This window comes from Microtus pennsylvanicus, chromosome 13 (assembly GCF_037038515.1).
Source record: "Microtus pennsylvanicus isolate mMicPen1 chromosome 13, mMicPen1.hap1, whole genome shotgun sequence".
NCBI lineage: Eukaryota > Metazoa > Chordata > Mammalia > Rodentia > Cricetidae > Microtus > Microtus pennsylvanicus.
The window spans coordinates 35,073,519-35,099,860 of record NC_134591.1 but is presented as its reverse complement, the minus strand read 5'-3'; the positions used below and the strand labels follow the sequence as shown (position 1 = coordinate 35,099,860).

The following is a 26,342-nucleotide window of genomic DNA, read 5'->3' as shown; positions in this document are numbered from 1 at the left end:
GCTAGTGGGAGCTCACTGACCCCGGACTGACAGCTGGGGAACCAGCATAAGACTGAGCTAGGCTCTCTGAATGTGTGTGACAGATGTGTGGCCGCTGGCAGTGGAACCAGCATTTTTCCCCAGTGCATGAACTGGCTCTTTGGAGTCCGTTCCCTATGTAGGAATACCTTGCTCAGAAGTGATATGACAGACTTTGTTGACTCCCAATGGGAGGCCTCCCCCTCTCTGAGGAGTGGATAGAGGTTGGGGTAAGGAGAAGGTGGGGGAGGGGAAGCACAGGAGGAAGAGGGAACTGGGAGGTATGTAAAATAAGATTGTTTTGAAAATTTTTTAAAAAATCCTTATTTTCTTTCAAATGTAGGAACCTAGATTTAATTTGTACACAATAAATACGAATAAGTGTAGTAAATAAATATTCTATTTATTATATAAAAACTAGATGTGAAGTAGGTAAGGGAGGCACAGTGCCATATGCCTATTATTGCAGTAGTAGGAAAACTGAGGTGAAAACAGAACATTTGAGGCCAGCCTGGGCTATGAAGCAAGCCCTGTCACAAACAAGCAAGCCAAGCAGAGGGTGCAGGGGCATTGCCTGGAGGGCTGGTTAAACAGATTCCGGTCCTGTGTCCTTCGATCTCCCCGTGCCCATTACTCTCGTGCCACAGGTTCATAGGGGATGAAGGGTTGCGAGCAGGACCAGGGCAAGCTTCCAATTCAATTCTTGGCCTTGGAGTAGCTCATGCTCTTTATTGGTCCTTGGGTAGGTGACTCGGACACAGACCCTCTACCCAGAACTGCTGTAGTGGCATTCCCTGGCTTTGTGGGGAGACGCCCCGTTGGCAGGAGATGCATCTCTCTAGTTATGCAAGGCAGGAACCTTGGATGTCAGTCCAGCTCTCTACGACTCAGTGAATGACAGCAAAACAAAATTAATTGGCAACCCAAAAACCCTTGTTTGTGGCTCAAAAATGCCTTTGAAATGGAAATTTTGACAGTTTCAAATCACATTGTATATAAAATTGATGACCATATCGTGCAACTGCTGCTGTCTGCTAAATAGCTCTTGGACACCCCAAGTCTCCTTGGAACCTTTGAAGGGTATTTGAAACCTAGTTGTGTTTTTATTGATTAAGTAAGACTGCATTTTCCACTCTATTCCTTGGCAAATAAATTTATTTATGGACCTATTGCATCCCCTGGAAATATTTATATTTTAACAGTCACTTGATACCCCGTGAGCATGATTGTGATGGAATCCAAGTCTAGACTCCTTCCTTTGCTGACCTTCTATTATTTTATGTGTGGGGGTGTTTTGCCTGTATGTATGTCAGTGTACCACACACCCAAGGTGGTCAGAGGAGGATATCAGCTCCCCAGGAACTGGAGTTGCAGACAGTTATGAAGCCCCATGTAAGTGCTCGGAATTGGATCCAGGCCCTCTGGAAGAGCAGCCAGTGCTCTTACCCACTAAAGTCATCTCTCCAGCCACCCTTGCTAATGTCTGGTTTCTTCTCTTTCCGTTTGGGCTCCAAGCATTTTGTTTCGCAGACAGTTACAGAAACTAGAGCCCAAAGGGTCCATTCTGCGCCGAAGAGCTTGCTCCATGAAGTCAGATAAGTTCCCTCATACTTGGTCTGTGCCCTTGAACCTGCTATCCATGAGAAGGCTATAACCTACCTAATATGACCGTTCATCAGCTAGGTGAGCATTTCCAGCATTTCTACAGGGCAGTGTGCACTTAATAAGTATTATTATAACAATATAAGTACCTGTATTATATTTAAGCCCTAGTTCTCTTACCATAAAAGTTATAATGGATAATAAAACTGTTAGTGAGTATTCATAATGTTACCTGTGAAGTCTTCTGAGTAATTCTGAGGAAATGCCAGGCACAGCCTGTTTCTCTATTGCTCTGTTACTGTGTAGATGGGGTTCTCCAGAGAGAACAAAGACCTGGACAGTGGAGCCAGCAACCTGGTGGAGGTGAATTGTGCCAGGTGGGGAGGAGTGTGGTGGAGGTGACAGGAGATGTGTCTGGGCAAAGGATGCTGGGAGCAAAGCTCTCTGCGACTGGAGCAGCTGCCCTGCTGGAGCAAGGTGCCCAGAATAGCCAAGAGGAAAGCAGAAGTTTTGCTTTGCACTAAGCATGCTGTTCCTCTTTGGTATTTTCTCTGGAGACGGCAGTGAAGGTTTGGATTGCTTCCAATTAATTTTTTATCTGCTTAGCCGCTGTTTCTTTGAGCACAGCACTGAGCTCCGACTGGGTCACGAGGCAGCCATCTTTATCTTGTTTGCAGAGGAGTCATAACTGCGTGGCCCCAGGTGCTCGGGAGGCTCGAGTAAAGGAGGAATACAGAGAAGGTGCTTAATTGACATAATAAGAACTGACTGGCAGCAGTTCTTATTATTGTGTTTGGTACCGCCTCCGTAGCCAGAGGCTGCAAGCAAAGGTTACCAGTGGGAGTATGAGCAGTGTTCTGGCAAGCAGTCACTACAATGAAAGCTCCATTATTCTCCACGCAAACTGGGAATAGCAGCCATGTTGTTTTTCCGAGAAGCCATCAAGTCAGTCTCCTCCAAAGCACGGGGCACACAAGCACCACGGCACGAGTTCCTAATAGCAAGCACTGGACCTGGAGCCTAGAAAGCAAAATATGACCTGGGCTGTGGTGTCTGACAAACACACATCACAGGGGTGGACGTGATGTCCAAGGTCCTGTTAGAGATGTCCCTTCTCTCAGCAGTAGAGCCAGTGAAAATGATGGGACGGACACTCACTGCTTGCAAAGCCCTGGGAAGGTTTGCAGAAGCAGGAAGAGAGGTCTTGACTTGAAAGAGGCCACAGGGTGCCTTGAGGGATGATGTAGGGAGAAGCCTAATGGAAGTCGGTCTGTACTGCGTTCTGCATGCCCAGTCATTGTGTGGTGGCTCTGAGCTGTTGTCTGATGGTTTAAACCTGGGGTGTGACTTCCAGAAATATGATTCCTTAGTGACTTCGCATGCCATTTTAGTCTGTTTTCTAAGATAAGTCTAGGTAAGAGAATATCTGAAACTGAGTAATTTATCACAAACAGGAATTTACTTGACTCATTGTTCCGGGGCTGGGAAGACTAAGAGCATGGTGTGATGTAACACATGTTCTAATAGATCTTAATAGTAAAAGCCCAGAGTCAGATATAGGGGGAATGCTGAGAGATCAGAGAGACAAAGGAACAAACCACAGCCACCTTACCTACTCAACTTCCCAGCTGAAAAGAGACTGATCTCCTGTCTCCTCCCGTCTTACCGCTTCCTCTCTCCGCCCAGCCACTTCACTTCCTGTCTTTCTGTACAGACCTCCAGACCTCTATGGTTAACTAGTGGCTAGCTTTGTACAAGGAAGAAATCCCCACAGTATGGCGTCTGCAGAGGGACTGTGTTGTACCACCCGATCACTAGGTGAGAGAAAGCAGAGGGGAAAGAAAGAGGACAAACAATTGAGCAAGCGAAGGCCAAACTGGCTTTTTATGCAAGCCTACTCCCTCAATGGCTAACCCTCTCATTCATCTGCTCATCGGGGCATACCCCTGGTGACCCTGTTACCTCTTGTTAGGTCCCACCCCCCAACCCCGTTGTCACGGTTTAAATTCCAACTAAGGAACTTTGAGAAATACATTGAACTATAGCACCTACATTAAGTATGACAGAACAAAACCCAGATCACAATAGTACCCAACTTTGCCAAGTAATGCCAGATAGCACACCAAGTGAGTTCCATCTGCTTCCAAGAAACATTCAAACTGATAGACGTTTCTAGAGAGTTCCTCATCTTACTGGTTCATCTCTGACGATACCCACCCTTGCCTCAGCTGGCAAGTTGCTGAGATTAAATATCCATCATCCTTGTTTGATACACACGGCAGATGTCTATTCTGCATACTGAACTAGGAAGAGGCTAGATCGGGTATTGTGCGATTAAAGAGAAAAGGACAATATTGGTGACACCCAGATATCTGGGGATCACTTTTCATCTTCAGTTTTCTTTAGACGGATTCCTGAGTGGGCAGGCTGTGTGTATTTGATCCAAGAAAAACCTTCCTCCCAACCCAGAAGATAGAAGCCACAGCCCACGAAAAGCTCTAAACAGTCTGTCCCTGGGGCTCATGCTAGGCATCCACGTTGGTGCCTCAGAAGGTTTCAGTTGGGTTCTGACCAAGGACAGTAATGCTAGGTATTAGAACTGCCCAGAGGGTGCAGGGGTGCCTCCTACCCCCGCCACACAGAGGGCGTCGGTCTCTGCACATGAGATGCTTCCACGGAAGGATCCAGGAAGGAGGAATGGAGCAGACTTCCTGGGAAACCATTTACTCCAAGTTGTGGCTTGCAAACTATCTAAACGGCAGCGCACAGCATGAAGAGCAAAATTTCTTGTTGTCCTCCTGAGTCCATTCATTCCGATGTTCCCGTAGGGAGTGGCAATAAAGGATTAAAAGAGAAGAGGAAAATGAAGAGGTGATAAAGTAAACTCTCAAGATAGCATCCACAAAAATTTCCAAATATGATTTTATGAGTAATAGAAGCTAAAAGAATAAGGAAAATTAGCATCCAGGTCTTAGAGCAGGCAGAGGCCATTGTTGCAAGCCTTTAGCCCATTCTAGCAAGCTTGCAGAGGAGGAGTGAACCAAAGGATGTCAATCAAGTAGCAGGGTGTTACCCCACTGGCCTCGCAGACACCACCCAGTGACCTCTCTTCTTCTGGGCACTGCCTGTCTGTTGGGAGTCTGGCCTGGGTACTCGTTGGCCGGGTTCTAAGTGAAGTGGGTTGGCGCTATGAGTTCCAGTTCCAACCTTAGACCTGGGACTCTAAGGAGAGAGTCCCGGGCTGGGAAGGGTGTTCACAGAGTTCGGGCTGGCTGGGAAAAGCACAGATATCTTCCCCACTAATAACAAAACGCCCTTTTTGAGAATGGCAGGAATTCCAGACCTTGACCTGCGTGAATACCCAGGAGCTTTTGTTTGTATTTTTTTGTGTTGTTTGGTGGTGGGGGGCCCATTCTTCCCTGCAGAGGAGATGACTAGTGCTACAGACAAGTTTTGTTTGTCAATGCCAACATTTAATGAATGAATGTATTTTGTTCCTAATGCTTTATAAAAATAAAATCACATTGCTATGTCACTTACCTTTAAGAATCAGACTTTGGGATTCACATACAGCTCTTTAGGAACTCTTACCCCCTCCCACTAGAGCAGGGACTTTGCAATGAGAATTATAGATTTTGGAGATAGGATATTTCCAGGATCCTTTTTTAAAAAAGGAAAATTTATTTGTTTATTTTTAATTTTTTATTTTTCAATACAGGGTTTCTCTGTGTATCACTGGCTGTCCTGGAACTTGCTCTGTAGACCAGGCTGGCCTCAAACTCAGAGATCCACCTGCCTCTGCCCCCCAAGTGCTGGGATTAAAGGCATGTGCCACCACCGCCCAGCTTTTAGGATTCTTTTTAAGAGCCCCCGAAGTGAAGAGTGATCTTACATGCCTATGATACCAGCACGTAGAAGGAAGATTGGGTGTACAAGTCATCCTAGTTACACAGCAGATTTGAGGTCAGCCTGAGCTGCACGACTGTCCAAAACAAAAGAAAAACATGGACACCACAGATGACTCACATGAGCCAGAAGAAGGCTTGGTTCTTGCCGTCAAGGAGCTTCTGGCCCACCAAAAGGAATTAACAATGGCGGTAGGGTGTATATCTAGCATGCATGAAACTGAAACATTCCAGCAGAACAGAATAAAACAGTTTTCAAATATATCCAATAAGAAGTTAATATTTAGAATAATATAAACTGGACATGGCAGTGCATGGAATGCTGTAATCCCAGCATTCAGGAGGCAGAGGCAGGAAAATGGCTGCAGGGCTGAGGCTCACACCCTTGCAACACACATTTCTCCAAAGCCCGTGCGGTTGTATTGCGGCCGTCTGAAACTGCGGTCTTCCCTGGTGGACATGTTCCTCGAGGACCACCTGCCGGCTGCCTGACGGGTGAGCTCGGAGTAAATGTGAGGCAGAATCACTCCCAGCAGGGAGACGGTTTGGGAAACAAGGCACACGTCAGTGACGTCCTGTGCAGCCATGCGTGGTCATTACAATAAAGCAACCACAACCACATGTTCAAGTGCCTATGTGATTAGATTTTAAATGCAATATGGAAGTCACGACTGAATTTGTATTACAGTAATTGCTAGTGTACCTATTTCCTGAAGAGACTATATGCCGCGCTCTGCTCTGCCTACACTTAGAACGTTTCTGTTGTCTTTGGCTTTTATTTTTCTATACACCCAAACCGCTGAACAGGGCCCCCAGGCACACAGGCCAGGTGCTAGGAGACGATCCACTGTGTCTCAGCATGGCCACCAGGCCATGTTTCTGCTGTGAGCTGCTGAGGTGGGAGGGGGCTTCATCATGTTCTGAACTAACACTCAGGACCTTCCCTTGGAAACGTTTTTGTTGTTTATGTTTTAATATAATATGTAAGAGCATGTGTTTCATAACCTACAACAGTGTGTTAGCATTAGAAAAACAGGTTCAAATTTGTGGCCAACAGTCTCAGAACCTCAGCCTTGTGCTTCTATTACAAAAATAACAGCAGATAGCATTTGGATTGGACCGACAATGCCGAGCATAAACCAGAGTGATTTGCCAATCATTCTGAGGCTGGGGCTTAGCTTAGTGGTAGGGTATTTACTTTGCATGCATGAGGCCCTAAATTCAATCCCCAGTGGTACAGAAAGAGAAAAGAAAATATGGTATCCTTTTCATGTTTGTCTTATAAAATTAAGTATTTTAAGATATTGGCCATTTGCATATTTTGTTTGGTGAGTTGTCTGTTCTGCCTCTTTTCCTTGTCTATTTGCATCTTGGTTTTTACAGTGTGTTTCAGTCAAAGGTTGAGTTCATTCTAGAAAGCAGGACAGATGTAGATGAAGGTCTATGCCCCACCCGTCCTAATCCACATGATTTTTGCTACCTTTCTGACTGCAGACACTTCCCTTTGCTTTAAGGAGTTTGGCCTTTGAGTGACTCACCTGCCTGGATTATTCTACCCATCACTTCCCCTGGTGATTTCTCTCTCTTCCCATTAAGTTTCATTCTATGGGAGACTGGCCAAGACAAGCCTGCTCTGAGAGGCAGTTTTGGTCCATGCGTACCTGATACACTGGAAGATGCCACTCCCTAGCCTGTGTCAGAGTAGGCACCTTTACCCACTCAGCCATCATAAGGCCCCTAGCACGATTGGTGTATTTATCAGGCAGTGGTCAACTTGGTAAAATTGGCCCATCCATCAGGCTATACTACCACAGAATATCTAACTATAACACTGTACCCTTGATAGAGCTCCCCCAGCCTTTCCACCCTCCCTTACCTGTGAGATCCCCCTTAGTCCTCTCACTCTGTTGAGAGGCACATAGGGAGTGTCTGTCTATAGGGGTCGTGGATAAAATCATTTCACGTGTTCTGGAGACTGTGGTAGGGGTCAGGGCCACAGTCCCAGAGGCAGTGGTCAGGCAGGCAAGGGGACAGTGGCAAGATGACCGTTGCACCTGGGAAAGATGTGTGAGGCTCAGAGGATAGGCAGGACCTGGCCAGACCAACAAGGTGGTACAGGCTTTGAGACTGTGCGGCCTCAAGGGAAAGGGCTCCAGGGTGGACATGGAGGACTTTGTCCTGAGAAAGGAAAAGATGATGCCTGTCTTAGGTCCACAGAGCAGAGGGCCGGTGGCTACCTGGAGAGGCATGGGACAAACGGAGGAACTTTTCTTATTCCCTTTCCACAGACATGTTTTGTGTTTCTAGCTGACAGTTCAGAGATAATGAACTGGAGTTGAGGTTATTTTGTTTTGTTTTGTTTTTTATCTTTGGGGGCCTGCCACCCAGCTCCCAAATAAATACACAGAGACATATTTTTACTTATGAATATCCAGCCTTAGCTTGTTTTGTTTCTAGCCAGCTTTTCTAACTTAAATTATTCCGTTTCTCTTTAACTACATTTTCTTCTGGGTTTTTTACCTTTCTTTTTTCTATATATGTTTTTTTCCTTCTTACTCTGTGGCTGGCTGTGTGACTAGGTGACTGGCCCCAGGCATCCTCCTCTCCTTCTCCTTTTCTTGCTCCTTCCCCCTTTTCTAGATTTCTCCTCCTATTTTTTCTCTCTGCCTGCCTGCTCCATTTATTTCTCTCTCCTGCCTAGCTATTCCCTGTTCGGCTGTTTACTAGACCAATCAGGTGTTTTAGGCACGCAAAGTAGCACAGCTTTACAGAGTTAAATAAATGCAACATAAAAGAATGCAATACATCTTTGCATCATTAAACAAATGTAAATGAATGCAACACATCTTAAACTAATATTCTGCAACAATGTGTAGTAGGACTTTCAAATGTATCCCAGAGCAAATTGGGTCCTTGGCGCATTTCACATATAACCTTAGCATTCAGGCTACATTGTAGATCCTTTCCTAGCTGACTGTCTGGTGCTTGACTGACCAAACACTTCTAACAGTTGAAAAGCATACATGCCAACTCTGTAGCCTGGTCTACAGCCATATGCATCACCCGGTGCCCTTCAGAAAGTCTCTTCATCTCTAGATAAAGCAAGATGCTTGGAACTCTTCCAAGAAAAAGACTGAGAAGAACCCAATTCCATTACTTTTCTTTACTTGTATACTAGGAATACTAGACCCTGGCCTGGCTGCTCTAAGCACGGGTGTGGGGATAATGGGGGCACAGAATGGAAAGGAAGTGCTTCCTATGTGTATTAGGGAGATGTAGGTGGCAGTTCAGGGTGAGGTGACAGTGCCAGCGTCAAGTTCAGCACAAGGTTGATGTGAGTCTGGGCTGAGCTGGAAAGTACCCCAGTAGTTACTGTGTATGAGGAAGAGTTGCTGTGACATGTCTTATAGGGCCAGTTAGAACCCTGGTGGCACCAAGGAGTTCCTGTCTCTCAAATACTGTTGCTCCGCCTGTATAAAAGAAGCATGACTCTCTCGGGGCCTCTGTTGGACCAGGTCACCCTGTCTGTCTCCAGTAGGAACAGGAGCAGGGTCAGGTTTGGAGAGCCTGGGCCCCACCTCACACATACCTCTGCTCTGGAAGCTGTAGCAGCTCCAGGTTGGACCCCGGGTCTTGTCTGCTGTGACTGCTCTGTGACTTCCCTCCCCAGGCAGCTGCCTCTGCCTGGCTCTTGCACTCTGCCCTTCCGAATTGCTGGGCCTTCCAGCAGGTAGAAATTCTACAGGCAGGGTGTGTTGGGGGCAGGGGAGCAGAAGGAGGGGTAGGCAGGAACCACGGCAAAGGAGTTTGCTAGTCACTTAGTACTTGCTTTTTTTATTCCTGCAGATGGTGTGCATCTTGGGGGTTCCAGAGCATCAGACTGGTGGGACAGCGGGACGTGGGAACTGCTAGTCTTGTCCTGGGAGTTCACTGGGCATTAAGTGATTTTCAGTCACTTAATGATCCGAGCCTTGCTGGTTCCAGCACCCTGGGAGTCGGGGAGGAGAAGGGTGCTTCTGAGACAGAACCAGGACAGCAGCCATGAAGTCTGGCAGGTTTCCAGTCCTTAGGGAGCTACACCACTATTACACACTATTACAGATTGATGAACTATAGGATGAAGGAGGGAGCTCCTTCTCCTGAGTTCCCAGATTTGGAGACATCAAGGAAAAAAAGTGTGTGTGTGTGTGTGTGTGTGTGTGTGTGTGTGTGTTGGGGGTGTCTTTAGGTATGTCCCTGTAAAACAAGGTTTGTATCTGAGAGATCTGAGCATTCTCCCTTTTCCTGTCTGGTCCAGTATTAATTTATCAAGCAGTAAATTTGTTTCTGACCCAGCTTGCTTATTCCAGAGAGCAAAAAGGAAGTTTGCTTTTCCAGCAAGGTCACGGGTCACCTGACCGAGTCCTTTAACGAACAGCTGGGAAGCAGACGGGCTGTGCTGAAGTCAGCTCCATTCCTGTAACTTGAAGCAGGCCTGGAGGAGCCCAGTCCTTGCTTCTAAGGCGCTGCAGAATGGAAGGGTGCTTGGGGAGGGTGGTGTGTACACAGCTTGATTCCCAACTGGCCTTTCTTCTCCAAGAAGCCCCAGAGCAGCAACTGAAGCGTGAGCAAAATAAGAGAAACATTTGAAGAAAAATGTAGAGATAAAATTAATGCGATTGTGTTCCTGTGTGCCTTGCTGAGCCCAAGTCCTCCCCCATCCCATTTCCTGGTGGGTGGGAAGGGAGGCTGGCTAAGAACTCAGCAGGTAGAATCTTTTAGGAGTGCGGCTCACTTCTTTGGTACCCCAGCTTCAGCCCCCCACCACACACACACACACACACACACACATGCATGAGCCGAGCCACCAGATACTTCCAGTACCACTTGGAAAATTGGGATCCTAGGATGGGGAATGAAAGGCCTTGTCTCATCACATGACCAGGGCAGGGTCACTCCCAGATATGAGAGGCATTCTTTTCTCTTTTGGAAAGAGGGCTTTGTCTCTGCCAGGTGACCACGAAGGGACCAGTAGGGCTGCTATTTGGTGTGCTACCATGCTAAATATTTGACTTTGTAAGGTTGAATTGTCCAAGTTCTGTGGCAGTGAGGCTGTGCATTGAGCCAAGCTCTCTTTTCAAGGAAATCCAAGGTGCTATTTATTTTGGCATGCAGCCTGTTCTGTGATGAAAAGCGGCATTTTTATTATTGCAGAATAAAGAGGGGTTTGAAGGAAAAAAAATGCAGACACGGGTCTCAGTTTCAGGACTAAGGAAGGGAAGCTTTCTTTATATTTCGACTTGAGGTTAAATGAGGTTTGAAAATGGCATCATAAAAGGAATAAATGTGGATGGGGGATGGAGTGGGTGAAGCCATGCAGGAGTTGGGCTGATCCAAGAAAACCATTTCTAATAGGGTCTGGCTGCACAGGGCCCATCACTACTGACACCGACTGTCTCTGTCCTTCTTCTTCACTGTCCCTTAAGTTTTGAAGGACACCTGCCATCCTGCCCCTAATTGACTGGGGAACTTTAGGTTGGCCACATAGCCTCTGGCTGCCTCAGTGTTCTCATCAATAATTTAGAGCCAGCTCCCAGGCTTGCTTGCACTGGGGGAGGGCGTGAAGTGACACCTACTGCTTGGCACCTGTTCATTTCTCTCTGTGGGTTCTATCTGAAGGCCAATAAGCTTGCTCCCTCTTTTACTCGTTCAACAACCATGCACAGTATGTCCAACACATTTTAAAAGTGGAGAGTCAGATACAGGATGCAGCTTGGGAGAATTCTGACCTTCAGAAACTTGCTGATAAGGAGGAAAAAGGCAGAGAGAGGTAAAGCTACGTATTCTCAAAAGGTTGAGAATGTAATGAGCTAGCGAGAAAGGCTGGGTCCTAATGGGGGATCCTGGAGACTGGGACAAACCAGAGACAACAGCAGCAGATGGCAGAAGATCTTCAGTCTGGGGATGCAGCCTAGCAGGCTGGTTTGAAAATGCTGTGTATCAAAGTTTGTATGTGCCAGACACTGTGGGATTTAAAAAGGGAGCTACACCCGGCAAGGCTATCGTCATACTCACGTTGTGTTTGAACGGAGTAGCGTTTGTGATAGTGTGGTTGTTATACCTAACCGTCAAACACACGCCCTACTCCAGGGAATCCTCCTGAGCTGAACTCCGCCAGGTGTACTGTAAGAATCTCGGAGGAAAGTGGACCCGGCTCGGGTGGGGAAGTGGGTAAGGAAAGAGCAAATTCCTTCATTTCCTTTCTGTGTGTTGAGTCCTTTAGAGTGAAAGGTTGTGGGGCTCTTTGGCTTTCAACTCCATTTAGTATCTGTAGCCTCGATGTGATTAGTTTTTGTAAAAGGTAAGTTGAGGGAAACCTTAGAGGCCTCTGTAGAGTTTTTCATCCTGAAATCAGGCCTAATGTGTGTGCAATAAGCCCCTGAAGTCATCTGATCCCATGTTTGATGACCCGCGTTCAGAAGTCTAGCCAAAGGAAGCAAGGAACAGTCACAACAACGGTGAACGGGGCTGACCCACAGGATGGACAGGTGTTTACAGCCACTGTAGCTCTAGCACAGAGCTGGCTAGGCTGGAGCCTCTGTCACACTGCATCACCTGCTGGTTGTCACACTGTGTCACCTGCTGGTTGTCACACTGTGTCACCTGCTGGTTGTCACTGCATCACCTGCTGGTTGTTACTGCATCATCACCTGCTGGTTGTCACTGCATCACCTGCTGGTTGTCACTGCATCACCTGCTGGTTGTCACTGCATCACCTGCTGGTTGTCACTGCATCACCTGCTGGTTGTTACTGCATCACCTGCTGGTTGTTACTGCATCATCACTTGCTGGTTGTCACACTGTGTCACCTGCTGGTTGTCACACTGTGTCACCTGCTGGTTGTCACTGCATCACCTGCTGGTTGTTACTGCATCATCACCTGCTGGTTGTCACTGCATCACCTGCTGGTTGTCACTGCATCACCTGCTGGTTGTCACTGCATCACCTGCTGGTTGTTACTGCATCATCACTTGCTGGTTGTCACACTGTGTCACCTGCTGGTTGTCACTGTATCATCACCTGCTGGTTGTCACTGCATCATCACCTGCTGGTTGTCACACTGTGTCACCTGCTGGTTGTCACTGTATCATCACCTGCTGGTTGTCACTGCATCACCTGCTGGTTGTCACTGCATCACCTGCTGGTTGTTACTGCATCATCACTTGCTGGTTGTCACACTGTGTCACCTGCTGGTTGTCACTGTATCATCACCTGCTGGTTGTCACTGCATCACCTGCTGGTTGTCACTGCATCACCTGCTGGTTGTCACTGTATCATCACCTGCTGGTTGTCACACTGTGTCACCTGCTGGTTGTCACTGCATCATCACCTGCTGGTTGTCACACTGTGTCACCTGCTGGTTGTCACTGTATCACCTGCTGGTTGTCACTGCATCATCACCTGCTGGTTGTCACACTGTGTCACCTGCTGGTTGTCACTGTATCACCTGCTGGTTGTCACTGCATCACCTGCTGGTTGTCACTGCATCACCTGCTGGTTGTCACACTGTGTCACCTGCTGGTTGTCACTGTATCATCACCTGCTGACTGTCACTGTATCATCACCTGCTGGTTGTCACTGCATCATCACCTGCTGGTTGTCACTGCATCACCTGCTGGTTGTCACTGCATCACCTGCTGGTTGTCACTGCATCATCACCTGCTGGTTGTCACACTGTGTCACCTGCTGGTTGTGGGCCTTCACTCTTAGCCTCAGTCTCCCCTATCTGAACAATGAGAATATTAGCCCTACTGGGTTAAGGCGCGGACTGTATGAAATAATCCAAGTATGTTAAGTGCTTCCAGCTTTACCTGTGGCTTGGTAATGGCTCAGGATTGGGGGAACAGGAAGCAGAATAAAGAAAGATTAAGGGGCCGGGCGGTGGTGGTGCACGCCTTTAATCCCAGCACTCGGGAGGCAGAGGCAGGCGGATCTCTGTGAGTTCGAGACCAGCCTGGTCTACAAGAGCTAGTTCCAGGACAGGCTCCAAAACCACAGAGAAACCCTGTCTCGAAAATCAAGCAAAAAAAAAAAAAGAAAGAAAGAAAGAAAGAAAGATAGATAGATAGATAGATAGATAGATAGATAGATAGATAGATAGATTAAGGGGATAGAGGACGGAAAATCACTTCGCACTACCAACCCTCCCCTGCTTGCTGTTTCACCCCCATGGGATCATGGGAAAGGTAGCAGAGTCTTTGCCTAAGAGCGTCCTCTTCACCACAGGGCCAGCCCTCCCCCAAACCCAGGTTAGAACCTTCCATGCTTTTCCATTGTTCTCCTTCAAGGCTGCTCTTAGCTCTGAGACCCACCAGCACTGCCACCTTGGTCATCCCTGGCTTGTCTGCTCCAGCACTACTCCCTTCTAGAACCAAGTGCTTGCTGGTCAAGTGCTCTGTTGTCAGCATCGGCATTTGCCAGAGTGTCTCTGCTTCCCCAAAACATGTCTGCCCTTTGAGGCTCAACCAGTGGCAAGTGCGTGAAGGATCCCAGGAAGAAAGCGGGGACCAGCCTTGGGAGACACAGGCAGCTCTCACAGAGTTTATGTCACAGTTAGTGCTGGACAATCCTGAGTCACGCGGCAGGAAAGAAAGCCCCTGGTTTTCACTTTCCCACCCTCTGACGTGAGTGTGTGTCCCGGAGGGTCACTCCTCATGCCTAGAGTTCCCCTCTTCACTAGCCCACTGGTCTCTGTTCTGACTATTGCCAGGGACACTAAATTTCCTAAAACAACACTGCTTTTGCTGCTGGAGATACTTTACGATTCTAATGTAAATTGGCCAATAATCATAAAAAGCCAGTTTCTGGGTGATTTGTTGTAGTGAGAGAGGAGCTAGAGAGGGTTCTGGGAATGGATTAAAACTCTGAGGATTGACTAATCTTAATCTTAAACCTAATCTTGAGGTTGACTAATTCAGAGCAAGGACAGCATTCTGCTTGAAAAGTTCCTGATGTCTTCTGGCCAGATGGGTTGAGCTTCTCCTCATCCTGCCCACGGTCATAAAGCACCTGAAGTATCAGCTTCTTGTCCATCTTGACATTACCGCATCTTTGTCTTGATTTGGTTAGGATGTCTTAAATTATCTATAGGTGCTCCATTCCAGAGTTTCCACAAGATGGATTCTGTTCTTTTACCAGGTCCAGAAAGAGCCCCATACTAGTTGCCAGACACCCTGGACTTCTAGCTCCATGGACAGTCTGCTGAGAGGCCTTGTAGCAGTTCACCTAGCCTCAGTTCCCCCATTTGCCAAATGAGGGGTTGGGCTGGGTGCCTCCTTGAATGTCAGCTATCCCCAGCATTCTGGGAAGTCGCACCCAATATCGGGCTTGGGAACACGGCACACTTTTCCCCTCCCGCTTTGGAAAACTAGTTTGCGGGCATCGCCCAGAGAAAGACCGAGCTGAGTGTCGCTTTCTTTGACTTTCCCTCCACTTTAACTTACTAGCGCTTCCTTTTCTTTTCTTTCAGAGCTCTCCACAGATCGCGCAGACTCAGCGGATGAGAGGCGTCTGAGAGATTGAGCGTTGGATTCCTATGATGGAGAAGGCAGATGGTAGGCAGGCCGTGTTCTCTTCCCTGTTTAAAGGGTTAGTTGGTTTGGGTTCATCCCCCACCAGTTTCTGGAATGCTCTGGAGAGGTCTGTGGGAACCTTACAAATCTCCAAGCACACAGAGCAGGGGCCCAGAACACCTACTTCCGCAGTGAACCCTGGTGGGCAGTAAAGAATAAGAGTGCAGTCTCTTTTTTGGGGGGTTTTCTAGACAGGGTTTCTCTGTGTAACAGCTCTGGCTGTCCTAAACTCGCTCTATAGACCAGGCTAGCCTCGAACTCACAGAGATCTGCCTGCCTCTGCCTCCCCAGGACTGGGATTAAAGACATGCGCCACCACCTGGTAAGAGTGAAGTCTTGTGAAGTAAAAAACATTTAACATATAATTTCAAGGTTTTCCAGTCATCCAGCCACCAAGAATGCAATAGGTCTTCTCCCTCAACACCTTTTTTTTTAACATATGAGAGAATATGAGGGTTTGTGACTTAAACAAAATTTATTATTTCTCAAAATATTGTGTAAGTTGTTGGGTTTCGGTTGGTGTGGCTGATGTCTCCTGGGCCCATTCACATGATCTCCTAGATGGCTAGGTGGGGCTGGATGGTTTAAAATGGCCTTGCTTGTGCATCTGGTTATTTAACTCCTGGGCCATCAGTAATGACTTAACCACATGTCACTTGTCATCCAGGAGGGTAGCAGGGCATTATTCCCATATGGAGGCAGAGGAGTCAAGCACAGGAAGGGCAGAAAAATCTCAATGGGCAGTCGGTGTTCATGTTTCTGATGGCCCCTAACCCTCAGCCAAAGCCACAGGACGATACATGGGTCTTGGACTAGAAGAGTTACTCAGAGGTGGTTTAATATTGGGCATTTTCCCCCCAAACTATCTGTCATCTCTCATCTATAAATAGGTATTAATAAACTGTCTCCCAGGCTTGGTACATGTTAATCCCACTGATGGAGAATAAGATGCAGTACCACAGTTAAAAGTAAAATTTGAAGCAAGCTTTAATTAAATACTGGCCAGGTGAATGGGCTCTGACCAGGTCCATAACCAGGTTCGTGGGAAATGGCCCTGAGTCGCTGTTTGCAGTGGCTTAAAGAAGAAAAGCCCACAATTCATTGCATTTCCCATCAGGTCCAATCAGGGGCAAGCAGACATCCTAATGTATCTCTTGCCTATGGACCTCCCGCCCACAAGTGATCCAACACAGCTGGTGTGGATGAGTCAAACAAACCTGTTCAGGGGAGTGAAAACATCTGGCTGCTAGCTCCCATTAACAACAGCCTCCAGCATTTCAGGAACTATTTGTCCTTGGGCAAGGGGCTTGCAGATCAGAGGCGTTTTTTTGTTTCATGGATCTCTGAGGCATAGTGATTAAAACTTAATATATAATTTTGCCTCTCACGTTCAGAAGGAAACAAGATGCTGCGCATAAGATCATTGAATAATAGCTATCTTGCACAGTGAATGGTACCTCCCAGGAAACATGCTGCAGGCCCTAGGGCCCAGGCTCCCAACTCTGATGAGATAGATGCCTTTTTCCAGTATCGGGAAATGGGAGAGCCCACCACCTTTCCGTCACATGGCCCTTACTGGTGGCCCTTACTAGTGGCAGGACCTAGACCTGGAAGTCAGCTGCAGCCCTGCCTATTGCTTCTATCCAAACACATTGCCCTATGTTCCAGGAGGCTGCCACTTCCCACAGAGAGCCGCCCTCCCAGTGCTTCCCTGAAAGTGGTCCCTGCTCCGCCTCCTCAATGTCACTCTCTCTAGTGATTCAATGACACCCCCAGTAATTCAAGAAAGGGGCCCCTTCCTTTGGGTACATCCTCTGGATCTTGACTTCTTTTATTTTAGGCAGGGTCTCATTGTGTATCCCTGGCTGGCCAGAATCTTGCTATATAGACCAGACTGACCTTGAACTCGCAAAGATCTACCTGCCTCCTACCTCTGCCTCCTGAGTGCTGGCACTAAAGGTCTGGGTGACCAGTCCTGAACTACCTTGACTTTGCAAACCTCTTACCTTTGGTATCTTCTCAAGCTCAGTCTTGGCTCTCAAATGAAAGATTTTGCCTTTCAACACTCTGTTTCCTACTTGATGCCATGTATTCATGCTCCAGATCTGCTCCCAGAGGCTCCCAGGGAAATCGGAGATTTCTACTGCATAGAGGCAAGAGACAGATGTGATAAACAGGGCAGCCTCTCCTTTAGGAGAAGACTGCTCTGGGTCATGAATCTTCACACATTGGACAGCCATCTCCTCTCTGACTTGGTTTGTTCTCCTAATCCAGGGTTCTCCTGAGTGGGCCAGGAGGCTTCGGAGTACATCTTAGGAAACTAACAGAAGCAATAATAGAAAAATGGTCACACTACTGTAATTGTGTCTCCTTGGGAAGTGGGCACGTTAGGAGAAAAAGTTGTGTGGGTAGAAGTTATGCAGTTATGTGGAGATATTTGTGTGCCAGAGGCACACTGCCTCACTGTCTACTGGAAATCTAAAGCCCAGTGGGGACCGTGGTGTGAATCGGGAGTTTACCTCTACTGTGGTTGTAACGAACACCCGCAGACCTGTGTGGATCTGCTTAGCAATAGTGGTGCAGAGGCTTCGTGTGTCAACTTCATCCCATTCTCTAGAGACATCTAAGCAGAGAGCCACTGGGGAGCTCTGTCGCACTGCTAGGAGGAGCCACCAGGCACACAGCCCCAGGCTGTCTTCCCCAGCAATCCCATCATCATTAGTGTCTTCTTAAAGCCTGCTTCTTTCCCTCCAAATTACTTTCAGTTTCTCTCAATTATATCAACAATCTCTCTACTGGCCCCAGGCCTCTGATTTATCTTTCTTTTAGTTCTTCACAAGAATGTTCATTTCGAACTGTGCAGGATGTTACACATTTATAATCCCAGTTCTCCAGAAGCTGAGTGAAGCAGAAAGATTGACAGTTCAGATCCAGCCTGTGTTACATGGTGAGACCCTATCTCAAGACCAAACTAAACCAAACCAACCACCACAACAAACAAACAAAACCCCAAACACCTCTTCTTAAAATTTCACCAACTTACTCCTTAAAGATCGTTAGTGAATTCTGTGACCTAGGCAATAAGTCACGTGGTTGGCATGCCTACGAGTTGCTTCATGATTCAGCTTTTCTTCACTTTCCCCATTTTTTCTTTCTCTCCTTACTCTTCACACCCACACTTTAAGTTGTGGCCATAGAAACTTTACTCACCCCGGGTGTGCTGTGTGAGCTCACAGCTCTGTGTCTTTGCTATTTCCCTGACTTCTACCTAGAGAATGACTGTCTCTTTCTGCAGAGTAGACTCCTCTGACACTTATTAGCTTGCTACAGTAATTAATTTCTGGTCCAGGTTTAGCTGAGAGCTCCTCACTTGGGGTCCTTCCTGTAGTCGAAGTCTGATGCTCCTCGGTGACCTTTCTACTTATGCCTGGCCTTTGGCTAGGGCAGTCATATTCCCTCTCTTTCTCTCTCTCTCTCTCTCTCTCTCTCTCTCTCTCTCTCTCTCTCTCTCTCTCTTTCTCTCCTCTCTCTGCCTATGCCCATCCCTTCTTCTCCAGATGGCTTCTATGGGAAGCTGCTTAGACGTCCTCACATCATGACAGCCTCTTACATGGTAGAGTTCTTACATGGTAGCTGGCTTCCCAACATACGTGCAATCTGGGAGGCTCCTGGTAGGAACTGCCAGTCTCTTTATAGCCTAACTTTAGAGTTCTGTTAGCATCATCCCTGCCATGTTCTTTCGGTCAAAGCATTGCATGACAGCAGAGATTCAAAGTTGTGAAGAAATAGATTCCCCCTTTCTTAATAGGATTAGCTTGCTTGTTTAAAGGGGCTAAGAACTGATGGAGCCATCTTGGAGATTAATTTCTCTTTTTTTAAAATTTTTATGTGTATAGGTGTTTTGCCATGGGTATCTGGTCCCCTGGAACAGTAATTACAGACAGTTGTGAGCTTCCATGTGGGTTCTGGGAATTGAACCTGGGTCCTCTGGAAGAGTAGTCAGTGCTCTTAACCCCTGATCCAGGATATTAACGTCTTACAAAGTCGTTTGCTTTCTTGTCCTGGCAGATTCGTATTTGCTCACATAATACCCCATCCTGTGTCACTCTTGTGAAGTCTCCCTCCATTAGCAAGGCAAAATTTTTCCTCCATATCCAAGAGAATACTTCCAGAGAAAGGGGAAAAGTTAGTCAGCAAAGAAGACTATTGTAAACTGTGTCCAGTTACTCAGCACATTGCAGTTTGCTGCTGCCGTATTCAATCATAAAGCCTTTGAGAGAAGTGGCTGTTACTGACTTCTCTTTGTGTCTCTAGAATGTATAATTCAGCAACTGACACATGCGTACTTTGTAAATAGTAGCTGAGGTATATGGATCAAATTGCTTTATGTATTTTTGCACTAATCCCAGTGAATGTGTGCAGGCCCTTTTTCGTTCCCAGTAGAGAGTCACAGACATTGACTTCCATCAGGGGACCTCAGCTCTTTACGTTTTGGGCTTCCACGAAAACAGTAACTATAATACTGAGAACGTTTATTATGCACCAGACACGGGACTGAGTGTATCATATTCATTATTAATTAACTAGGCCTCACAATAATCTTACATTAATCTTACATTATTATTCCCACTTTTAGAGGATGAGACACAGGGAAGCTGAGTAGGTTTCCCAAGGTCACGGAGTAGATTATAGACTTGGCTCTGGTATTCTCTTTTGTTTCTCTAGTGAGTTTTTTTTTTCCTTTTGAAACAAAGTATCACTTTGTAGTTTAGGCTAGCCTGGAATTTAAAACTCCTGCCTTAGCCTTAAGTACTGAGATTACAGACCGGCACCACCATACCCTGCTAGGCTTTGTAGTCTTGATTTCTAAGTTCAATTTTCTCACAGTGTGTTCTCACCCCATGTCCGGAGGTAACAAGGGTGTCATATGAAGAACTCCAAAGGATTAGTTAACCGGGTGTGTGTGTGTGTGTGTGTGTGTGTGTGATAATCTGTGCAAGTCTCAAGGACTTCAAGTAGTCATTGGACTGACAGGTTCCTCTTGTCTCCTGTGGGAGTCAGGAGGATATTGTTGGTGCCCTGGCCTAAGGAAGCCTGGCTTAGGTGTCTCTAAGAGGCCATGGGACCCACATATCTATGAAAATATATCTGTCCCTTTCGACTTTTATGAGATTTCCTCTGTTGACAACTGTGTCTCAGTCCATGAGCAAGGTGGCGTTTCCTCATTAGCATGGACTTTTAAGTGGAACTCTCATTGTTCCCTCCTACTCAGCTTTCAGGGGGGAAGAAAAACTTGGCACCCGTGATCACCTACTCCAGTTCCTGTTGGTCTTTAGGTAACCAGGGATTTAGGCACCCCAGGAGCTTAAGAAATATAGGTGTTATAAATTATCAATAGTTTAGCCTTTTGCAAGATTTGCTGAAACCTATCTGAGGCATTCCAGTGTCTTTTTGAATGCTGAGAAAACTGTGTGTCTCATCCTGCAGAATCTTCCGTGTCCATCAGTGTCAGCTGGTGCCCTCCTTTGACAAATCGCTGGGCTCTGGCTCAGCAGTTACACGATGCCACCAGAAAAACAGTGTTAGACAATTTTGTTTTCCTGATCTGCAGCTCGACTCATGATAACAACTGAGGTGGCATATTGAAAATAAAAAAGCACAGGCATTGGCTAAATACACATTGATTTGATAAGATGATATCCCGGCACAGGCAGCAAGCCCATAGGCTCTGTAGCATCCTTCGACGGCTAGAGCACTGGAGGAAAGGCTCATTACGGTAATGTGATGGCAAAGTCACGACATTCAGCATCATGTTAACTTTGTGCTCTTTCTTTATGTCTCATACCTCCCAGCCAAGGACCAATCCTCTCAGGGGGATGAAGAGAAAGATCGTCTGAAGAGCCACCCTTACTCTGTGGAGACCCCGTATGGCTTTCATTTGGACTTGGACTTCCTCAAATATGTGGATGACATTGAGAAAGGACACACCATCAAAAGGATTCCCATCCACAGAAGAGCCAAGCAGGCTAAGTTTAGTACTTTGCCTCGAAACTTCAGCCTTCCCAATAGTGGGCCTCGCACCTACGCCGCTTCTCCCCAGCAAAACTGGTCTCCTGTGGTGCCCAGAAAGATATCCCTGGGAACCCAGGAGCAATCCCAGTCACTGCCACTAGGTGATGTCCCCGGGGCCTCAGCGCATGGCAGTGAGCTGAGCTATCACAGGAAGACCCTTTTGGCAGAGGCTACCAGGCAGGTGGAGACTGGGCCTCTGGAAGATGGTGGAAGTGGACGGCCCCAGCTTTTGAGGGCATCCAGCATGCCTGCTACACTACTGCAGAACCGAGCCCCTGATGAGTCCGGTCTGACCTCAGGTCCTTCCGCACTTCTTGCCCTCCCTCAGCTCCAGGGGGAAGGCACTGTCTGTGATGGTACCTTTGACCCCACAAAAGGCTTCACAGGTTTCGAAGCAACAACCCAGTCAACAGACAGAGAGTTAGGAGAGCTAGAACCAGCCATTCCAGAGCTGGTCTGGGAGGGGGCTGAGCCTGCAGAAGGTGGCATAAAGGCTTCAAGTCACCTCTCTCAGCCGGGTCCTCCCTCCTCAGTCCAGAATGTACCCATGGTTCTAGGGAATGTAGAAATTCAGCACCAAGTCAGTAAAGCAGAGGGGGTGGTAACTCCTGGCTCGTCCACGCCCAGCCCACCCCCTCTCCCATCCCCCATCCCTGAGAATGAGCTCATCCTTGAGGAAATTGAGCTCAATATCAGTGAGATCCCACCTCCTCCACCCATCGAGGTGGATGTGAGGAACATTGGTATCCAGGCAACAGAGGAAAACCTGGGCCTGGTAGAGACAGACTCTGGCAACACCTCCAGCCTGAAGAATCAGATCTCGGCCCTTGAGGACAAGCTGTTAGGAAAAACAGAGGAGCTTGCCCAGGTCAGAGCTGCCCTTGCGCAGCAGCAAGAGGAGACAAAGGCTAGGGAACAGAGGATTAAAGAGTTGGAGTGTGCTGTAGTCCAGTTAGAAGAAAAGTTTAATCCAGGGAAGGTCAGCGATGCTCTGGACCAAACTGACGCCATGGTGAACACTGACCCTCTCCTTGAACTCATCCCCAGAGAATCATGTGACAAGAACATTGGTGTCAACCTGCTGAGAACCCCAGATCCTGAATGCTGGGCATCTAGAGCAGAGAAGAATGGCTTCCCATGGGTCCAAAATAGTCACAAGCAAGGCCATCAGAGCCCTGAAGAGCCTGTGCTGCTGCCCCAAGTGTCGCTGTCAAGGGGACCTGAGCAGGTCCTTGCCTCGTCCTTATGTAGCTGCCTCTCCATGGAACTCAGGATCGAAGAAGATGTCTCTGAGCAGGAGAGAGGCCCACAGGTGGGGGCTGAGGACTTGAGCAGGCCAATAGGAGTCTCTCCTTGGAGCAGCCACAGAGGGACTGCGGCGGTGATCAGGGAGGAGGCCAGCTCGGAACTTCCAGGGGCCGAGCGTCCAGGAAGGCCGGCGAGTTCTCCACAAGATGCCACAATCGGGCAGTATGTTAAGAAGATCCAGGAGCTACTGCAGGAGCAGTGGAACTGCCTGGAGCATGGGTACCCTGAGCTAGCCAGCGCCATCAAGCAGCCTGCCTCGAAGCTCAGCAGCATCCAGAGCCAGCTGCTCAGTTCCCTCAACCTATTGCTCTCTGCCTACTCAGCCCAGGCCCCAGAGCAGAAGGAACCTCCTGCCCCTCCCTCTTCCACCACTCCGCCATCAATGGGTAAATACTGATACCTCGGCCCTGCTTCTCCTTTACGTGTAGGGACTAGGGGCCTTAATTATGAATATGTTTTTGAAAAAGATTTTAACACCCCCAGGTGCTCAGGGAAATAAAAACTGATCTGTCGAGGCCTTGTTACCAGATTCTGTCTAGCTGCAGGGCTTCCACATAAATGTAAGTAGATAGTACAGGTCACAGAGGTACCCAGCGTGGAGGGAAAGCCATTGCTAAGCCTGCAGTAGCAAGCCTTCCCAGAGGGTGCTTGTCTCTGATGCATTATGAATAGGCCGTGTCAAAGCTCAAGAATGATAGATACTACCCGTTCACTCCTCCTTGGTCTTCCTTCTTGCTTCCTGGACTCCGGCAATTCCCACCTTCCTTTCCGGCTTTTCACGTCAGAGGTTTTCTCTAGCTTGAATTTGAAGGGACATTATAATGAGACCAGAAATAGTTCATTTCTGGGAGGAATGGCTGGAAGGAGGAGGACGGGGGGGGGGGGTGGATGGAAGGAGAGAGGGAGGGATGCTCATGTATAGAAGTCACCCTTTAGCTGAGTAGGAATGATTGAGATAGCACACACACCCTTCACTGTTGAACGAAGCTGAACCATCGAGCGCCTTGCACAACACAGGTCACCAATCTGCCACTGTCTCGCTTTTCAGCTACTTCCCAGCCCTGAGATAATGCTGACACTACACACATGGTTCTGAGAAGTGTTCCAATAGCTACTCTGTCATCCACATACAAAGAGCGACATCATTCCTAGGGACAGTTCTACAAACATTGAACACAAGGGCCTCCGACTAACAGCCCGAAAACATCCAGTCTGCATTATCTACCCCTATTCCTTTCTCCCTCTTCATATACCCATATCCTCTTAAAGCAAAAATCCTGGTCTGACTGCCCCAAGGTCATTCTAACCTGTGATATTGTGTCTGCCTAGAGATCTCTCCGTCGACCAGCCTTAAATCCATAATGAAAAAGAAAGACTATGGCTTCCGTGCAGGAGGTAATGGGACCAAAAAGAACCTTCAGTTTGTTGGGGTTAACGGTGGGTAAGCATCGCCTGTGAAGCACAGACCGCCTTTCCTGCTACCTAATCCACTGTTGTCCTTAGCACCCTGTCCCGGGGGTCTCGTTCTTCTGCAGGGATTCACTCTCCGTGGCCTGGTGGGTTTGCAAGTGTCTGACTCCTTGCCAGCTGCACTGGTCTCTTGGAACTTCTGCTTTTAATGGCTTGTCCTGGTCTCCTCAGGGTCCTCCTTTAGGTGGCTTGTGGGAGTTTCAGGTTCTCTGGGCCCTTTGAGGAAGGCCTCTGACTTGAACACAACACTAGCACAAGCTCTACAGTTTGTTGAACTTCAAGTTTGATCTCTTTGTTTCCTTCTGGTGCTGAGACTCGAATCCAGGTCTTGCACACAATAGCAGGTACTCTATCTACCACTACATCCCCAGTCCCAGTCCACTTGTGTTTTTCTTCTGCAAATACAACAAAAACAACTAGTCCATTGCTACAGGACATGAGCCACGCCTTCTCTAGACTGGGAGACTGGCTGTTAGTATCATCCATCAATAAGAATGTATTCTGGGAAAGGCATCCTTGGGGTTTCATCATTGTGGGCATCAGATCACTGCACAAGCTGTGACGTCACTAAGCAATATAATCTGGGGTGTATGGGGATTTGTGGTTGAATGGTATGCTCTTAACTTGTACCTCACTGATCCTAAATTGGTCATTTCACTGTTCATTAAAAGACAGCTGTATGCTAGGTGGGTTTAAAAAAAAAAAGGCAAGTACATCCTGGTTCTTACCTTTGACTCACAGGTAAGTCAAGAAACAAAGAGAGCCCAGTGAGAGCTCATCAGGCTAAAGTGCTTGCCACCAAGGCTGAGGACCTGAGTTCAATCCCCAGGACCCACAAGGCAGAAGGAGAGAACTGACTCCCTCAGACTGTCCTCTGACCTCCATACACACACTGTGTGAGAGAGAGACAGAAAGAGACAGAGAGAGAGGATACTAATGAATAAATAGATGTAATATAATTTAAAAAAAAATAAGGAAAGGGAACTGTTGATTGGCTATTCTCTTTGTTTTTGACAAGGAAGTACCGATTGTTATAGAAACCTGAAGGGGTTCTAGCCCAGACCCGGAAGGGCCTTGATGGCATGGCCATGTTCCTTTCCTCTTTGCTTGCCCTGCCCATGGAGTCTTCTCCTGGTCACTGGTCATTATTTGAATCTCTAGAACCATGGTTTTCAGCATGGCTGCATACCAGGGACACCAAGCTTTGGAAATTCTCGATTGCAGTCATGGAGACTGGTGTAGTTAGCGTGGGGTACAGTCCACATACTGAGAATGCTAAACACTCCAAAGGTTCTAGTGTGTAGCCAAGGTTAAGAGCCTATATCTCACACACACACACTTTATTTTTGAGACAGAGTCTTACTATGTAGCTCAGGATAGCCAAGTACTTGGTTCTCCTATCTCTGTCCCGAGTGTTGCAATTGCAGCTACAAACCACTATGCCCAGCTAGAACCTGTGTTCAACATGAAGTCGGTCTTCTTCCCTTCACTGCCCTTTTATTTGTGGTTATTATCACATTAGAGCCTTGTGGAGCGGGTATTGAGGGGCTCACCATTGTCAGATGTAATCCAGGCTGGAGCAGGGAGGCTAAAGGAGGATTCCTGGCCATGCAGAGAAGTGAAGTAGTTCCGGAATCTCAGGTAGATGTAAGGAGTTAACCTAGACCTGGGCCCCTCTCCGGCTTGGACATTAGGGTTCCAGTAGCAGGTACTGGTGTTGACATACACCACTGGCCCTGGTCAAGAAGGATCGATCAAATGACCTTGTGTCTTTTTCTAGCTATGAGACTACTTCCAGCGAGGAGACCAGTGGGGAGGACACCTCCCCTGAGGACGCGTCTGACGGTGAGATTGAGAAGAAACATGATTGCTCAGAGCCTAGACAGGACAGAGACACACATCCCACCCGTGAGACTGGGCAAAGTGTCACGGAAGGCGCCGGTAACTCAGGCCAGACAAGTGGGTCTGGGGAGGAGGTCTCTCACCTGAGGCCTGAGAGGTGAGTCACATAGGTAGCATTGGGGCACGTGCTATTCTAAAGAGGGGCAAGGGCATATTTCTCCTTCATCCAGTCCCATTGTGTGTGTGCAGTTTCACCCATCCCTTGAGCAATGTTTCTTGAGGGTCTGTTTTGTGTCAACCCCTATGCTGAGTGAACCAAACAAATGTGACCTCTGCCCCCATGAGGAACAACTCAAACGGCCCAAGTTCTAGATAACCAGCATTTGTTGGCGCTGTAAACAGGGCAGACTTCACATGTATTTCGGGACTCATCTCAGCAGTCCCAGAGGTAGCACTTCCCATAATCCTGCTTCACAGAGATGGAAACAGTGGCACTGGGATCCCTGAGTAGGGC

At 47.6% G+C, this 26,342-nt stretch overlaps 1 protein-coding gene across 1 annotated transcript in view; it reads left to right on the top strand.

Moving 5' to 3' along the window:
- Window positions 1–26,342, top strand: part of Kank4 (KN motif and ankyrin repeat domains 4) — a 77,311-nt gene that overhangs the window by 21,079 nt on the left and 29,890 nt on the right. Inside the window, exons 2-5 of the mRNA XM_075945961.1 lie at window positions 15,034–15,118; window positions 20,989–22,902; window positions 23,846–23,957; window positions 25,767–25,985. Coding sequence (XP_075802076.1) covers window positions 15,100–15,118; window positions 20,989–22,902; window positions 23,846–23,957; window positions 25,767–25,985 — 2,264 coding nt within the window. The 5' untranslated portion in view covers window positions 15,034–15,099. The remainder of the gene's footprint in view (window positions 1–15,033; window positions 15,119–20,988; window positions 22,903–23,845; window positions 23,958–25,766; window positions 25,986–26,342) is intronic.